Here is a 19,190-nt window from a genome sequence, read left to right as displayed (position 1 = left end):
AGAGGAATACGACAACTGTAGCCAAATTTCTTGACACGTCTGTGTGTGGTGGCTCTTGCTGCCTTGACCCCAGCCTCAGTCCATTCCTTTTGAAGTTCACTCAAATTCTTGAATCGATTTTGCTTGACAATCCTCATAAGGCCTCATAATCCTGTTCTCTTGGTTGGTTGTGCATCTTTTTCTTCCACACTTTTTCCTTCCACTCAACTTTCTGTTAACATGCTTGGATACAGCACTCTGTGAACAGCCATCTTCTTTGGCAATGAATGTTTGTGGCTTACCCTCCTTGTGAAGGGTGTCAATGATTGTCTTCTGGACAACTGTCAGATCAGCAGTCTTCCCCATGATTGTGTAGCCTAGTGAACCAAACTGAGAGACCATTTTGAAGGCTCAGGAAACCTTTGTAGGTGTTTTGAGTTGATTAGCTGATTGGCATGTCACCATATTCTAATTTGTTGAGATAGTGAATTGGTGGGTTTTTGTTAAATGTGAGCCAAAATCATCACAATTAAAAGAACCAAAGACTTAAACTACTTCAGTCTGTGTGCATTGAATCTATTTAATACACGAGTTTCACAATTTGAGTTGAATTACTGAAATAAATGAACTTTTCCACGACATTCTAATTTATTGAGATGCACCTGTACATAATCTTGCATAATCTTGCACAGCCAGACCTTGGACTATCAGCATAAAGACAAGTTCATTTTGCAGCTTATTGTAGCCAAGAACTGCTCAACGTAAAGTGACAGACCACAGTTTATTTTGTTTTAATATAACGGTAAAGGGATTGTTCACCAAAAAAAAAGGTACTTACCCTCATGTCTTTCTGTACTTATGCATTCTGTAGAACAGAAAATAAGATATTTTGAAAAATGTCTCAGTGTTTTAAAAAAAATCCATACAATGAAAATCAGTGGAGTCTGTTTGTTTTTCAGGACCCCATTGACTTTCATTATGTGGACAAAAACAGTTGAGAAGTGTAATTTAATAAAAAGTACACGGTTATTGACAATGCAAAATATTATTATACACATTTTTTTAAATAATATAGTTCTAATATTTTAGATTCTATTCTATTTAGATCTAATTATATTTAAATGATATATTTTAGAACTGTATTATGCTAGAGCTTTCCTATAGCTCAGATGGTAGAGAATAGTGCTAGCAATGCAAAGATCATGGGTTTGATTCCCAGGGAATGCACAAACTGAAAAATGTATACCTTGAATGCAATGCAAGTTGTTTGGACAAAAGCATCTAAATTCTAGCATAAAATAATGCGCTTGTTTAATGGTTGCCTGACTGCATGTATATGTCTTACTAATTCTCTGTGACTTTTCAGCTTGTGTTCAGAAAGATCAGTGACGTGAAGCGTGAGGAAGAGGAGAGGATGAGGAGGAAGAACGAGGCCCCTCTGAATCTCCCCCCTGATCATCCTGTCCGCCGTCTGTTCCAACGATTCCGCCAGCAGAAGGAAGCCCGTCTTGCCGCTGGGCATCCCAATACTGATGACCCTGATCTCGAGAAGGGCCAAATTCACCACGAAGTCATCAGCCAAGATGTAGTTGCCACCACAAGCATCGTCATGGTAACAGAGAGCCCTGCCACGCCTATCCCGTTCCACCAGAGCAAAAACTGTACCCTGGGTCCATTCGACCAGGCCAAGCTTAGCGCCCCTGCCCCAAACGTCCCTCGGACATCAGAGCCACGCGCACGAGGATGGGCGAGGTTTAGGGAGAGCATGGCAAAGCCAGAAAGCTGGGGAAATGTTCCTAAAGCGGAATCGATGGAGACTCTGCCAGAGCGAAGCGGCTCCGGAAAGATTTCGGAGCCCAGCGGACTGAAGAAGACCGATTCCTGCGACAGTGGCATCACCAAAAGCGACCTCCGGCTGGACGAAGGTGGCGCCTGCACCCCTGTAGACCAAAGCCCGGTCCAGCCTGATGGAAAATCTCCCCCAATCCCACCAATTCCCACTATTCCCGAACACACATTGCACGCCTCGCTCCTGGAACTCCGTACTGAACTTAAAGAGGAGCTGTCTGCACTCGGTAACCGAATGGTTGCCTTGGAGACACAGGTCGCTGAGGTGTTGAGGTTGCTAAGGAGCAGAAAGTCTCCGAACTCTCCCATGTCGCTCTTCCAGATCTCACGGCCGACATCACCAGACACGGACAAGGAGGACATGTTCCCATAAAGGACACGAGGTAAGCATTTTTCACTGAAACGACTGAGAGACTTACTCTGAGAAAGGATGAAAAAAATTGAACTTCTTGTGCCAGCAAAAAGCATGACAGACACTCTGAGAGAGTGTGTGTGAGAGAGAATTAGTGAGGGAAAGGATGAAATAAGACACTGGAACAAAGAAGAGGATGTCTTATCCCAAGACAGAGCATCTGCGATACCAAAGTGATGTTGTGTTAGTTGTTAAGCAGACACTATTTGTGTCGAACTGCTCCCTGTTTTCGTCCTGCGAGGCTGACAGACAGTGAGAGCTCTTGCCGCAGGGCCCACTCTGACTGATGGTTGTCATGGCAATGCACCGTCCCCAACTGCAAGTGTGGGCCCTTCAAGATCCCACTCATGTAGCAAGTCTTCCCCTCTCTCTTTCACTCTCTCTCACACACACACACACATACATACCGCTGTTTGTGCTCTGCAGTCTTTCTGGTATAGGGATCTATTGCGCTCCATCCTGCTGGTTAACTCGCCGCCGAACACGAGCCTTTATCAGGAATCACAGAGCTAAGCATCTTAACCAAATACATGGTGGTGTGGAGATAAGTTGCTTGACAAAAGACTGGAGAAGCTATGGAACTATGGAAACCCCAGGCAGCTTTGGTGAATTACTTTAGACAAACGCATTTGTACAATGACAAATCACTACTATCCCAAGAGTTTTACACGTTACTGGAGAAACTAATGAGCTCTACAGAGGTTTTGAAGTGTAACAGCTGTTAAGGCCCTTTGCCATGACTTGCGTCAATGCACATCTCAACAGAATTGAAAATAAAATCAAACAACAATGGCATCGTACAGTTTTAGGGATGCACAATATATCGGAACTATATCGGTTTACAGATTTATTGTATATATATATCAGCCAACATTGAATATTTAATTGTACAGTACATGCTCATTTCCGCTATTTTCACATTTAGACTACATCTGCCATCATCTAACACTCACTGACAGTTAATATTTAAAAACATTCATAATTTAACAAGACTGTTAAATTATCTTAAATTATGTGTAGCAAATTTCGAAATTAATATCTATTTTTCATACTGTACATTATACATTATTGTGATGCCTAAATTAACTTTTAGCATTTAAAAATGATTGATTTTAGCTTTTATTGTTTTATTTTTAATTAATTTAGAAAAAATAGTATAGAATTTTAATATTGGTCATTATCAGTTATCAGTCATAACATAAATATTAAATACTGGCCATTCAGTATCCATCAGAATATTAATATTTGTACATCCCTATATATTTTTTCCCCCTACACCACAAATATTTTGAGGCTGGTCCAAAGTGCAAATAAACAACTGAAAATCAGGATTTTAATTACTACAGTCACCATATCAATGTGTTACAATTTCTCCCATTTATATTCTACAAGTGGTCCATCTCCTCTCATACCGTCTATGAATATGTCTCTGACATTGTGTGAATTGGTTATAATTTTGAGCGTTGTGTTACAGCGTGTCGCCTGTGGACAGTGTGCATCAGAGGTAACGCTGTAGCATGATGTTCAATTGGTAGATGTTGATGCAAGTCATGTGAAAGGATCTTCTCCTCCTCTGATCTACAACAGGCATCTTCAAACAAGTTCACTTGTTGGAGTGACTTGTTGGATTGCAGTGCCCATGTTTTAAAAAATAACAATGGAAGAACTAGTGAAATAAAAGTATGTATGTTGTTTCTTTAACAACGATTAGGTCTTCCAGAAAGCACACAAACATATTACCATGGGTGCACTATTATTCAGATATCTAGTGCATTGTAGTTTTGTTTTACAAAATGAATTGATGGATGTAATCAATATACATGATTTGTCACAACACCACAGTACATCATAACACATTATGAGGAACTTTCAGCATTACAGCAAACATCTAAACACAAAGAAACTCAGGAATGAAGAGGGGTGATGGTTTGAGAGAGCCCATTCCGACCCCTTTCCTGGATGATTTTACATATTGAATACTAAAAATGTGGCATTATTATATCACCAGGCCTGGTATAATGTCTACAAAAATTCTTATCTTTTCATTGTTCAATAGGAGAGACTGCGGCTTGTTGTCAAGAGCCTAAAATAGTTTTTTTTTTTTTTTAATTTCCACTTTGACAACTGGACAACATGTTCAATGTACTGAATCTTTTCTCCTGTTTTTTTGTAACCAAGACTGTAAGGTATGTCTATAGAGAAATTGCCTTGTAAAAATAAAACATCCTTGAGAAATATTCACTAAAGTTGTGGCAGCTAGTCCCAGTCTCCCCTATTATTATATTAAATAAAGCTCCTAATGCAAGTTTGGGAGGAGCCTGTTTAGTTAATCCGTTAATCACATGGCTAAGATATAAATAGCTGTTTATTTTGCTCTTTTTTTCCAGCGTCCCTCCCCCATATCATCTCCACCTTGATTTCCATAATGAGATCAAGGGGGGAACACAGAGATCGAGTCTCATGCATTAGCCTCTCTATTCAGAACACCACCACCAAACCTGATTATCTTTTTCTACGTCATAGAATATGTGAACTTGTATTTATATTTTCTGAAATGATGCTTAATAATTCAGGTTTTCTCATTGGTATTTCAGAAAGAGAACGAGTGCCCAACTATACAAACTCAGATAAGCATGTAGAGAATTGTTGTTATGAACATACTGTGAGCGGTTAATGGACATGTTAGCATGCTGTGTGATGTTCTCAGGTTAGAGAGGTCATTATCAGGTCCACAGGAGATGTGCTGAGGTCAGTATCACCTCAGTGTCACATGCTTCTCCACTACACTACCTGAGAGCAGAGAGAGAGAAACATGACTCAGATGAATGACGTAAAACCAAAAAGCTACCAAGGTCATATCAGACATCATATCATACATTTAATATAAACCCCTTATGTGAGAAAAATCGATTTTGTTGGAGAAAGAAAGAAGAGAAGCTCCAAACTCTATGTTCTAACTACATTAAGATTTATTTTTGTTACAACAAAGATACATTTTGTACAGTATGAAGATTTTGTATGGCAAAAACATCCTAGATTCTTCAAAATATATATACATATATATATATATATTTGCCCTTCAGAGATAATTATCTCATTCTATCAGCAGGACACCAGAGAAACAATATTAAATGGTAAAATTCCTATTAAGGTTGTTTTATGCTTCAGAGCATGTTTTACAATAACGACATCTTAATTAGCTTTAATATTATGGGTCATTTGCTTATACTCCAAACACTGAGCAGAAATTGGAAAAGGGTTAGCATTTGTACCCTGTGCAACCCAGAACTGATTTTAAATAAGACATGAATGTTACAGTAATACTAATACCATACTGAAATGCAAATCCATGTAAACTGGAATGTAAAGCATCAGCGTGAGCTGATTCTGAAGCAATAATCATTACTGCTGTATTTCACACAGATTATTCCTGCCATGCTTCTCTAGCCCAGATGTAACATTTAACCTGAACCACATGATGTAATCAACATAATATAACAAACAAACACAGCCCTGATGTCACTGCATGCCTCTGCAGCACAGCAATAAGAGTCATAATATTCAGAGAATGCACGTTTTCATCGTGAGAGAGAATGAGAATTGTACAGAGTTAATTCCTTTAAGGAGAAATGCGCAGCCCTTAGACACTAGCATGGTTTACTGGCGGAGATTAGTTACAATCTGATCGTGACCGATTTGATCAAATACGCCAACAGCATGGCTTGATTTGCACTTAAAATAAGGTTAAGACATGCATGGTAGATACAAAGGAAAATTTAATAAATTACAATTAAAAAGAAAGTCCTCCTCTACTGCACGAGTATTTAATCTCTTGCCTCTTACCCCATAGAGCTAATGGATTCACTCTTTGTAGCAGACTCTTGACTCCGACTCTTGGTGAGTGAGTTCAGATTTGCATTTATAGGGGGAAATTAATCCTCACAGATCTTAGACTCTCTTTAGGGTGTTTGGGTAGTTTTTCAGACTTGAGAACCAAAGTACAGTGTCTCAACAACACAACAGGCCACTACATGATTGAAGACTAGAGACCAGTCCATGACAAAATGAGTAAATACCATGAAAATTAGTAAATTCCCCATTTGATACCAAAATCAAAAGAAAAAAATTGTGTATAATGTAAATGAAGCAATTTTTTAGAAATTGTTTATCATGATATTAAAATAAAATATCAATTCATGTAATTAAATATAAATCTTACATTTAATTTGAAATATTATCCAATATTAATATTCATTTTTGCATTACAAGATTGAATTAATAACCGTATTACAGTAAAATACAATTATTAATTGTATACAAATTGATATTGCATTACAGTAAAAATTAAAAATTTAATTAAGTACAATAAAAACTGAATTTTAACAAATTGTAAAAAAAAAAAATACCTTTCTTGCATTAGAGCACTGAGAATTGAACATAAAATGATAACATAAAAATACAAAACATGAACATAAGCACATATTTTATTTATGCAAAATATTATTTATTTTTTTCCTTTTGAATTTGGAGTAAAATAAATACTGAACATGTTCAGGACAGATTCTGTGAGATTCACCCAAACATGTTATTGCGCACACACACACACACACACACACACACACACACACACACACACACACACAGCATATTAGTGTGTGTTGGTGCATGTAAGTGTTTGAATACAAATCTTGACATGTACAGTACGGAAATTTGGGGAACAGTGAGTATTTTTGAAGTCCTTAACACTGATAGTGAAGTTCAAACGGAGCTGTGCAGTTCTAACACACTCCAGGGTTTGGAAGAACAAATACATCTGTCTGCTCACAGAGGTCCTTCTAAGGGTCGTTCTTTAAAAACAGCCCTAATTAAACGTATTTCAGATGTACTCAGCAGACGGCATGGTCATTATCCACTGACTGAAACATCCTCACTGAAATAATTTCTTCACATGGAAATGACTACTACTGTAAAGCACAAAGACAACATTTGTAAAATTGCTGTAAAATATTATTTATGATAATAAAATATTTTCTATACGTATTTTCGCTCGTTCTCTCTTGCTGTCAATTTATGCATTTCTCTTTGTTTGCACACATTAAAGATACTTATGAAAGCACATTAGCTTTAAAGTCAGCGTGAAAACAACTGGCCCAATTTAATGCAATTCAAAAGATCTAAAATTGTCCATAGTACTATTTAAAACAGTCTATTTGATAAGGACCAATAGCTATTTACACATTGCTTTAGCAAAATTGCTTTCATTTCTAGCTCCATTATGATAAGTAATGTCCACTTTACATCATCCAATCCAACTCCAAATGAACAAAATTAAATCCCGCCGTATATTTCATCTCATTAAATATTAAATTTCACCAAAAAATATACCACATTACAAGATGCAAATGACAATTCATGCTGACTTTAAGCAGAGAGAAAGACTCAGCTTGTTACATTTTGAACTATGCAATTATCTACACTTTGAAGAGTGTGTAATGTTACATAACAATTAATCAACATTCATTAATAGCAGAGTGACCTGTGTTGAGAAAAACACACACATGCACATCAAGGACCTGTGTAACGTGTGATGGCAGTAAGTAATTTCAGTATGACTCACAGAAAGGGCAGGTCACGCATGACCTCTGCCATACCATCTACTAAAATAACATATCACAGAGAAGAGACAGAGAGAGAGACTGCAATCATAGCAAAATTGATATATAACTGAAAAAAATAAATAAATACTGAGTGCACCCTTCATTACTTGCATTACAACATTTCTCATTGCTTCTATGTTGAAATGGCAATATGGCAGTTTTTATTTGTATGGTAATGCAAATTTGCAGTTTTATCTTGCCAATAAAGCACACTAAAATTTAAATAGAGAGAGATTTTTGTGAAGGGATTATGAATGATTAATCTGATGCTGATAAAGGTACGCAGCAGAGATAAAGCTCTTTAAAGTGTAATCTCCCTACCAGTGAAACACACACGTCTTACCTCTCTCTAATAAAGGAGAAACTCCAGGCTAGAAGATCACTGATCTAATTAACCACATAGAGTAGCTTGAGCTGTTAGTAAGAAGATAGAAGTAGACAGACACAAGAAGAAAGACAAGAAAAAATGAGACAAGGTGGAGAGATCAGGACAAGAAAGATCAGAGGGACAAAATGAATGAGAAGATGAAAATCTACACAGATGGAGGGACGAGGGAGAGAGAGAGAGAGCAATGGTCAGGCTGTATCCTGGCCGCTGGTCAGAGACATGTGTCACCATCAGTGTTCAGACAAACTCATAAATAAAGCAGCGACAGGATTCACCATCAAGCACACACCTGGAGCACTCACACGATTTCATTTCCACACACACACGCGTGCTCCAAATACAGCATAACTACTATACAAACACATGATATTGTAGGAGTTGATAGGAATGCTGGTTATCCACATTGGGATTGGTCCAAACTATGGTAAAACTTTAAATACCACTGTGTTTTCTGTGAGAAATGTTGCCTTCCCACGATTCTACTCTGAGCGGTGTTGTCATCTCATGTCCCACTCAATACCAACTTGAGCAAAGCAATAGAGAAAAGCAACCATTGGAACGGCCACAGAAGACCAGCCTGTTGAAGAAATAGAGAAGAGAGTTTTTGAATGGTACAATACAAAGATGCGTAGAAAGCAAAACCTTTAAGGTTTCACAAACCTAATGTCACAGTAACGGTTCCCATTTTATAAATCGGACATAACTCACAATTCTTTGAGTGTGTCAGCTGTGAACTCAGTAATGGCTCTTAACCATTCACTTTTTGTGTGTGTCTGATCCCAAGGGCTAATTTAAGTGGAAATCCAGTGCCACTTTGACTCATTAAAAAGATCCATTTATGAGTTGTTTGTTCACAGATCAGACATTACAGCTCACGCTACGTTCGTTCGTCAGTACAGAAAATTTATGTTGATATGATATTATCTTGATAGGTTTACTTGACAAATTTTTGCCAATCCAAATGAATCCAATACGATTTCAGATTCTGAATTGAACCCTAAACGTTGCATCTGCCTTGATGACAAATATAAAATAGAAAGATTAAAAATATATTTCTAAACAGTCTTTTAAAAAAGACATTTTATGTCTCCACTGACCAATTCGTACACATACACATGTAAAATATATGTAAACATATGCATCACGGCACTGTGCATGAGCGCAAGGCATTTTTGAAGCTGATTTCGAAAAGAATCGGATTCGAGAGTTTACATGTTTTTTTTTCCTATTTATCCGATTACTTCAGGTCAAAACCATCACTTTCAACTATCAAAATTTCATTCGGATCGAGTTCATTTGGATTGTTTGAAATGTTTACATAAAGGCTTTTCAGTTCGATAATTAACAGATTATTTGGTTGCATGTAAACTTTGCTATGACTGGCGCACTCTCTGATGTCAGATGAAATCGCATATGGATGGACACAAAGCACTAGTGACTGTTTTTGGCCACATTTGTGATCATTTTAATCGCAGTCTGGAGACCTGCAATTTCAACACTTAAACACACAAAACACACTGAAGCCTGGTGCTTTCCTGTACAGAATCACTAGCTGTGCTTACTAGAAGTTCCTGCAGTATCCAGTGATAATTTCCCCCATGTGAGCTCTGTTTTATAACCTCACACAGATTAACAGATATCACGTGAAATCTTATTAGACTACAGGGGTGTATTCACTCATTAGCTCATTTACATTCTCTTTTGCCCCCTGCAGTCAGTAAATGAACAATTGTGTAGTGGTGCCGTCACAATGTGGCACAAGTTCTCTTTTTAAAACTTTTACACTCACCGTCCCCTGGTGGTAAAATAACCTCCCAACCTTCACCTAAACAGCAGGATCCATCATAATCCTCAAAACGCCTCTAGACACACCTTTTCCCAGAGCACTTATTGTTATATTTTTTATTTTATCTCCACATTATTATCAGTCAATGTTATATATGCAGTACATGAGGAAATGCTCATAATCACAGTTCCCCCTCAACATGTGCACTAATAGCCCCACCAGACAGGTGTGTATGTGTTTATCTCTGGTGGGTTCATTAAAAGGACCTGCCTTATTGCATCAGGAACAAGAAAAGAAGGATGGAGCAGGAAGAAAATGAGAATAAATGAAAGAAGGGAGGGTGCTGATTACATTTGGTTACACCTCATTGTCCTTCAGGTGCTGGAGTCACAGCTTCAGCCACTTAATACATTTCGTCATGCCAACAACAGACACAAAACACTGCAATGTAACAGATAGGCTACAAAAACCGCAGACGGAAAAAAAGCTCAGAGGCGGTGTGTGTGTTATGTCTTATTTTGACTGTACAAGACTACAGATCTGTGCGAATGTTTTCTGAACTTTGTCCTCATCCAGCAACACACAAATCCTCTCAACATGACTCAACTTGCGTCACACCAAACCCACCTGCATTAAATAAGGAGCAGATACATGTCAACACACACACACACACACACACACGTACAGAGGCAAGACGAAGAACAGCTCATTGTTATATCAAAGGACACTCTTCCAAAACACTTGCTTAAAAATGTAAATAAACAAAGACCTTCTGTGCGTGAAAAGACACATAGGACATAGACATATAAAATAGACATATAAATGTTTCCACACATCATTTTAAGATTCTGGCCTGTACCATTGAGGCGAAAATTATTTGAAAGTTATAGCCATAAACTGGTATTATAAAATGTTATACTATTTTCTCTAAAGAAAAAAAAAATCAATCTATCTATCTATGGGAAAAGGCTCTCATCCAATCAGATTCGAGAACCAGAAAGAACTGTTGTGTATATATATATATATATATATATATATATGTCAAAAAGAAAAAAAAGAACATAAAGTTACATAAAGCATGAACCCTGCCCACAATAATGATGATGATAATAATAATATATACAGTGCCTTGCGAATGTATTCATACCCCTTCATTTCTTTCACATTTTGTTATGTTGCTGCCTTATGTTAAACTGCTTTAAATAACTTTTTTTCCACACATCAATCTACACTCCATACACCATTAATGACAAAGCAAAAACAGTCAAAAAAAATTGTCACAACTTCGTAAATTTATTAAAAATAAAAAACTGAAATAAGTACATTGCGTAAGTATTCTAAATATTTATCTAAATATCTAAATAACTAAATATTTAGCTGAAGCACCTTAACAGCCTAAAGTCTTTTTTTGTTTGATGTGACAAGTTTTGCTCATCAGCATTTTGCAATCATCTGCCATTCTTCATCCCTGCTGCTGAAAAACAGCCCCACAGCGTGAGGCTGCTACCAGCACACTTTACTTTTGGGATGGTACTCTGCAGGTGATGAGCAGAGCTGGTTTCCTTCAAACATGATGCTTAGAATTGAGGTTCATCAGACCAGAGAATCCGGTTTCTCAGAGTCTGAGGGTCCTTAAGGTGCTTTTTTTGTAAATTCCAAGTGTGTTTTCATGTGTCTTAACTGAAGAGAGGATTGAGTTTGGCCACACCGCCATAAAGACTGGATTGGTGGAGTGTTGCAGCGATGTTTGTCCTTCTGTAGATTTCTCCTATCTCCACATATGATCTTGGTCACCATGCTAACCAAAGCCCTTCTCCATCAATTGCTCAGTTTGGCCAGGAGGCCAGCTCTAGGAAGAGTCCTGTTGTTTCAAACTTCTTCCATTAAGGGTAACAGAGACTACATGCTTCTGTGACCCTTCAATGAAGCAGAATTTTTTTCTGAACTCCTCCCCAGAGGTTAAATTCATTAAATTCATCAAACCGATTAAATTCATACTTTTCAAACTGTTTTTTAGATTACTGTTTACTGAAATGTAAACCTTTAAATCGTCATGTACTTTAAATCGTCATGTAAACCAGACATGTAAACTAGACAATTATTGCAAATTTGACTAACAAAACTGACTTAAGGGAGCAAATTAAATGTAACTAAAGTAGGATATGGTTCCTATAATAAATGGAGAATGAAATGAATGAATAACTTGAGGGTCCTGTGAGTCTCTGTGCCCAGCAGGTCTCTCTCTGAGCTTTACTATACCCCGCAGCTCCTGAGCGGCACAAACCCTTTCCGTCAGCGTCTGACTGACAGCTGCTGTAGGGGGTGGGTGTGATCAGCACGGCTACCTTTCAGAGATGTCAAGAATGAATGTTAAGACTCTGTGGTGTTTATGGTACCTGGTGGCAAAAGGATGAATAGCAGCTTCTAGAAACTTCCAGACAGACATTCACTGCCTTTATTTTTCCAAAAGACCTTCACACCACTCTCTCTCCCTATAACTCTTCACAGATAAATGCCCAGATGCCCACTGGTGCTTCATTTGACATTAAATGCTGCTTAGCAGCTACCAGCAAGATCCTAAAGCAGTTTGTGAATACTTTTTTTGATTAGTGACCAAGAAATAGTGAAGAATCTTGAAAATTTATTATTTGATATTATAGTTTCTCTTAATTTTATGTTATAACATTTATTGGTTTTAATTTGATCAAAATTCTAAAACTGTTTATTAAGTTTGATTTTGAATCACAAATTTTTCAATGTTCAGAATTTTATACCCCAATGTATATTGAAAAAGCATAATAATAATTCATAACAAATCCTACAAACAATCTTACGAAATCATTTGCAACATCTCATATACACCACAAAACAGTGAATCAGTTCTTCTCCAACACAAAATGTGTTCTGAGCACGTCAGAATGAATTAATTTCCTCATTTTTGTGTCTGATCTGGGTTGAAATGACAGGCAGTCTCACATCATTACATTACAGCACCAAATCATTTAAGCTTTCTTTCTGAATTACTGCCTCAACATGACCCACAAAACGTTAAAAGGTTGAAAACTTTCACATTCCCAGAGAGTTTAAAAACCCGTTGTCAGCAGCTGTGGTTGACTTGTCAGCAGTTATGGATTGAGGGAAAAAAATTTGACTGATGACGTGTGAATGTCTCTCTGCCCTTGTAAAAAAAAAAGTGCTTAATTGTACTGAATGTGCACTTGTAGTGCAAAGTACTACTTAAAGTACTTGCAGATAATATAATATTAATGAAATAAAAAATTAAGTGCAATTAAGTGTCACTTTCATGACTGTTTATTTAAACACTTTTGAAAAGTGTTAAAGAGTTTAAGAGTTTCACTGCAGAGGATGCAATGCTACATTTCTCCAGATCTATTCCATTGAACAAACAAACTCTTCTACATCTTTGATGGCCTGATGGTGAGCAAGTTTTCACTAAATCGTTCAGAAATTAAGTGTCTGAAAACATTACATTCAATTCACACCTAAGAATATTTTTTAAAAGTATAATATTTCCATAATAAGTACTGTTTTTTTTAAAGTATGCTAAAATGTACTTATTTTCACAAGGGTATGTAAGAAAGTCCATACATGTAAATGACCCACCTTGGATAAACAGCCTCTTCCAGAAGATTCTGCCCACATGGATCCCGCCCAGAAAAAGCAGATTGGACAGAATCAGAAAAGCAGTGGAGAGGGCGGAGATAAGTGCTAGGCCACGCCTCTGCATCCGAGGTGACAGACACCGCACATAACATGAGATCAAAAGAGATTGTTATTATTCATGACGTGTCATGTGGAATTTATTAGTGACCTTACATTGAACTTTATTTAATGCTGATAACTTGAGAGGAGAGGGTTTGTGTAAACTCACAATAACGTGATGAAGAGGACGAGAGGAGAAGAGGAGTGCGAGAACGTTCTCCACCAACACCCCAATCCAGTTCAGCAAGGCCCAGTACTGAAGGTAGTCATGGCAACCATGCCAGAAACACACAAACCCAAATGCAAGCGCCGTGGAGATGAGCTTCCGGAACACACCATGGCGAGAGCCACCCAATGGCACATATATGTACCTAACAACATACAAACACACATGCTCAGCAAAAAAAAAAAAGAACTAATGAACAATAATATGTGGAAAACAAGAGTTGCTGTTTTCTTTTAAAGGTGGGTTAAGCGATTTTTCAAAAACGCTTTAGAAAACTGATTCGGGCCAAATAGCAAAACAAACTTGTAGCCAATCAGCAGTAAGGGGCATGTCTACTCATGATGTGGAGGAGAGAGCGTTCAGTGCACAGGACTGACATTAGCAAGCCGAGCGACAGAAATATAGAGATGGTTGATAAAAAACAAAAGAGGAAAACGTTTGCGGAACAAACAAAGGCTTAAGGCAATAAGGCAAGAAGTAGGACCTGTGTAAATATCTAATCAGCTTTCCAGCGCTGGAGAGAACTCAAGGAGCAGAAGGCCTGCGATCGGACGCCGAGGTTGCTTTGTTTCTTCTCGATAGGTGAGTAACACCGTGTCTGCGCCGCAACAGCTAAAGTCTGTCTAGTACACTGGACGTGACAAAGCGACTGTTGAAAATCATTTGAAACGTGTGTCAATACATCATAAATAGAATGCAGCAGCAATTTTCTGTCGGGGATTTGTCGTGTCGTGCCGCATCCAGTGTAGACCATAGATAGGTATATACTGTATATCTATGGTGTAGACAGCATCACTGATTATAATGAGTTCTATAGTATTTTGTTGCGCTGAGCCACTCACGTCCGGTGTAGACACGGTGTAACATTGGTTTTGCTTTGTTTCACAGAACTAATCGTTGCCTAGGTTGCGTACATATGTGTGGGGCGGAGCTATCAAAATAGGGGCGAGACCCTTTTGGGGTAGGGCCGTGTTTGTTTTGGTGATTTCAAATGTCAACATTGGCTACCAGAAATCGCTTACCCCACCTTTAAGCTTCTAGCAAATTTGTGACAATTAACAATTAAATTGTTTTAATATTGAGATAATATTTTACATCCTCCAAACAAACTTTTTGCATTTTTACAATTGCATTAAGACATGGTTTATTAAGCCATTTCTATCATGTGGACCATGACTGTCTGTTAGTTAAATGTGTGAAAGAGAGAAAGAAGTGTCTTCAGACAACATACTGTCTGTAAAACGGCCACCGTTCACCTCACAGTGATAACAGACAGCAGAGAGAGAGAATTCTCAACTGAACTCGATCTCTCTCTACGGCAGTATGTTAGTTTCCATTTCAGGGCTGAGAGAGCACCAATCTGTTCTAATGAGGCGGTTGGGATAGTGGAGGACTTGACACATCTGTGTGTGTGAGGGAGATAGTGAAGAGGATAAGATTAGCCCCTGACCACAGCTCCAGCTGACAGCGTGTGTAGAGATTACGAAAAGAAGATCAACTGTGCTTTATTTTATCACACTTAAATCTCTGCTCTTCTATTTTTATTCTTTAACATTCATGTGTCTGTTTCTCCCCTATAGGATGCCTAATAGGATTGATGGGTTTTTGTGGATTCATTGATACGCTGACTGGTCTTACTGATGGTTTATTGATAGGGCTCATTAGGGCGCAATGTCATTTAATCAGAAAGAAGCAAAATTACGCTCTGAAAAATGTTCTAAACACCAGTAAAATGATCTAAACATCCTTAAAACAAGACACGCTTACTGTACTTGAAAAATGTTGTTGTCAAAGAATTTTTATTATTTTCCCCACTTTTTTTAACATGTACACTACCATTCAAAAGTTTGTGGTCTGGAAAAAATGTATAGTTTTATTTGGCAAGGATGCATTAAATTGATCAATGGTGCCTGTGCACATGTATGATGTTTTTAAGATTTAGGATCTTAGTTTTAAATGTATGTTCTTTTAATTCAGCTATGAGGTCACACCGTCATGCAACAATTTTCTATTGGTTACACATCTTCATGTGATATGAATTCGCTGGTTAAAGTTCACCAAACTTGAACTTTGGAACATAGCGAAATGTGAAACATGTGCATGTGTATCAGTAGAATCAGTAGAATCTAGAATCAGTAGATATATATAAATACAATTATTTATGCATAATATATATTGTTTATAGACATCTGAAAGAGTCGTATTTCTGCAACAGCGCTCACACACATTCTGTTTCACAAGCACTATCAATACACACGGGAAATGCAAATCTGCAATAAATAATATAACATGTTCCCCCAAACTTTACTAATATATTTAATAAAAAAATGTTTTTGCCATTGTGATCTCATAATCTTTATATACATTTTTCTACAAAAATACACAATTTAATATTTATTAGGCTTTCATGATAATTATGTTCTGTCACAAAAAAAGAGTGCAAGTAATCTTTCTGTTGTTAAACATCCCATTTGGACTTGATTTACAAATAAATTTCAGAATGAAACAATTATGATGTCAAACTCAAGCTAAATGCACTTACAACTCATTTAATGAATTCACTGGTTAAAGTTCACCAAACTTGAACTTTGGAACACAGCGAAATGTGAAACATGTGCATGTGTATCAGTAGAAGTCAATGGAACAGAAAGTGTAGTGTGACCGCCCCTTTAGACTTGTTGACAAAACTAAAAATTAAGAGTGTGAAGGCAAATGTGTCTCTGAGTTTGTACTTATTTCCCAATACATGTATATAACCCATCACTCTAAAAGCTCAAAAACCTGTGAATATCTGACAGTTAAAATCTTAAATCATCTGTTAGTCATATATCAATATAATATTTTAAAGTTTTGACATCATGCAACTGATTAGACTTGTCAGTAGGGTTGGATTGATACCAGAATATGAATTTGGTGTGATAGCTGCCTTTGGCACCTCGGCATTTTGACTAAATAAATACCTTGGACGACACCTAAACAGCAATGAGTGACTGATGAAATGAAACTTACAATTAATATTATGTTTATGCTTATACTTATGTGTGTGTGTGTGTGTGTGTGTATATATATATATATATATATAGGATAAGATTAGCCCCTGACCACAGCTCCAGCTGACAGCGTGTGTAGAGATTACGAAAAGAAGATCAACTGTGCTTTATTTTATCACACTTAAATCTCTGCTCTTCTATTTTTATTCTTTAACATTCATGTGTCTGTTTCTCCCCTATAGGATGCCTAATAGGATTGATGGGTTTTTGTGGATTCATTGATACGCTGACTGGTCTTACTGATGGTTTATTGATAGGGCTCATTAGGGCGCAATGTCATTTAATCAGAAAGAAGCAAAATTACGCTCTGAAAAATGTTCTAAACACCAGTAAAATGATCTAAACATCCTTAAAACAAGACACGCTTACTGTACTTGAAAAATGTTGTTGTCAAAGAATTTTTATTATTTTCCCCACTTTTTTTAACATGTACACTACCATTCAAAAGTTTGTGGTCTGGAAAAAATGTATAGTTTTATTTGGCAAGGATGCATTAAATTGATCAATGGTGCCTGTGCACATGTATGATGTTTTTAAGATTTAGGATCTTAGTTTTAAATGTATGTTCTTTTAATTCAGCTATGAGGTCACACCGTCATGCAACAATTTTCTATTGGTTACACATCTTCATGTGATATGAATTCGCTGGTTAAAGTTCACCAAACTTGAACTTTGGAACATAGCGAAATGTGAAACATGTGCATGTGTATCAGTAGAATCAGTAGAATCTAGAATCAGTAGATATATATAAATACAATTATTTATGCATAATATATATTGTTTATAGACATCTGAAAGAGTTGTATTTCTGCAACAGCGCTCACACACATTCTGTTTCACAAGCACTATCAATACACACGGGAAATGCAAATCTGCAATAAATAATATAACATGTTCCCCCAAACTTTACTAATATATTTAATAAAAAAATGTTTTTGCCATTGTGATCTCATAATCTTTATATACATTTTTCTACAAAAATACACAATTTAATATTTATTAGGCTTTCATGATAATTATGTTCTGTCACAAAAAAAGAGTGCAAGTAATCTTTCTGTTGTTAAACATCCCATTTGGACTTGATTTACAAATAAATTTCAGAATGAAACAATTATGATGTCAAACTCAGCTAAATGCACTTACAACCCATTTAATGAATCACATTAACTTTTAATTCATGTCACGCTTCCTGAACTGTAAGGTAGTGTAATCTGTAGTAACATGGTACATTTTTGGCACCATAGTACTTTTTTTAGTACAGATTTACCCTGCAATACTGGATCTTGCATTCGGCTTCATTTTCTTTTGTTAATGTACTTTTTAAAGCCCAAGCATAGATGTTGCCCTGCTGAAAAAAAGTGTTTGAGCACATTTTCATTAGGAACAGAAACAATAAGGTCTCGTTCTGCCTCTGTGGCCACCGCAGAATAATCTAAGCCCTCTCTCGCCCTTATAAAAGCTCATGAACTGCATCTGTGATTTGATTGTTGTGAGCACATTTCAATAGACAGAAGATGACACTCAACAGGCTGAAAGTGAGGCGTTCAAGCAGACAATAGCGCGACAGGAAGGGTGCGCGGCGTGTGTCTTGTGGATGCTTTAAGATCAGCGGTAGGGCTGTGCAATATATTGAAATTATCGAAATATCGCAAATGTACATATCGCAATATGCATATCGCTATGGCTTGCAATATTTGGGGCCATGAACAAAAGACAAAGAGAAAATCACTCACTGCTCTTACCTAAATAACTTTTGTAGCTTAAATCAAGAATCAGTGCATATTGAATACAAAGAGTAAATACTAAGCAGTGTTTTATTTTTCCTTTCTATTATTCAGTTCCTAAACGCATGTTAAAATGATTACACTTCATATCGCATATCGAATATCGCATTATTTAATGAGTTATCGCATATCGCATTTTTCTTCAATATCGCACAGCCCTCAGCGTTGAGCCACACGAACGGAGAGCGATGATCCTCTCCCACATCTCCACACTCCAAAACTCAGCTCTTCACAATTACTGCACATTTAAAAGCACATTAAGATCTCTCCAAATGCACTTTACAACACGCGCTCTCACACACACACACACACACACACACACACACACACACACACA

The 19,190-nt window shown here is 37.1% G+C and overlaps 2 protein-coding genes across 3 annotated transcripts in view; one reads left to right on the top strand and one right to left on the bottom strand.

Moving 5' to 3' along the window:
- LOC107654859 (potassium voltage-gated channel subfamily H member 1-like) overlaps positions 1-2,890 on the top strand; it is a 58,451-nt gene extending 55,561 nt beyond the window's left edge. For both annotated transcript variants that reach the window (XM_016442145.1, XM_016442144.1), the window contains one exon: positions 1,346-2,890. In XM_016442145.1, the coding sequence (XP_016297631.1) occupies positions 1,346-2,200 (855 nt within the window). In that variant the 3' untranslated portion in view covers positions 2,201-2,890. The remainder of the gene's footprint in view (positions 1-1,345) is intronic.
- A 5,629-nt stretch (positions 2,891-8,519) lies between these two features.
- The window catches only part of LOC107654819 (protein-cysteine N-palmitoyltransferase HHAT-like), a 31,305-nt gene continuing 20,634 nt past the window's right edge, over positions 8,520-19,190 (bottom strand). Inside the window, exons 10-12 of the mRNA XM_016442067.1 lie at positions 13,964-14,164; positions 13,695-13,840; positions 8,520-8,861 (exon numbers count right to left, since the gene is read on the bottom strand). Of these exons, the coding sequence (XP_016297553.1) occupies positions 8,782-8,861; positions 13,695-13,840; positions 13,964-14,164 (427 nt within the window). The 3' untranslated portion in view covers positions 8,520-8,781. The remainder of the gene's footprint in view (positions 8,862-13,694; positions 13,841-13,963; positions 14,165-19,190) is intronic.

This window comes from Sinocyclocheilus anshuiensis, unplaced genomic scaffold (genome assembly GCF_001515605.1).
Source record: "Sinocyclocheilus anshuiensis isolate Anshui unplaced genomic scaffold, SAMN03320099.WGS_v1.1 scaffold335, whole genome shotgun sequence".
NCBI classification, from domain to species: Eukaryota; Metazoa; Chordata; class Actinopteri; order Cypriniformes; family Cyprinidae; genus Sinocyclocheilus; species Sinocyclocheilus anshuiensis.
Note: the sequence above shows the minus strand (reverse complement) of the source record. Positions and strands in the feature narration are given on the sequence as shown.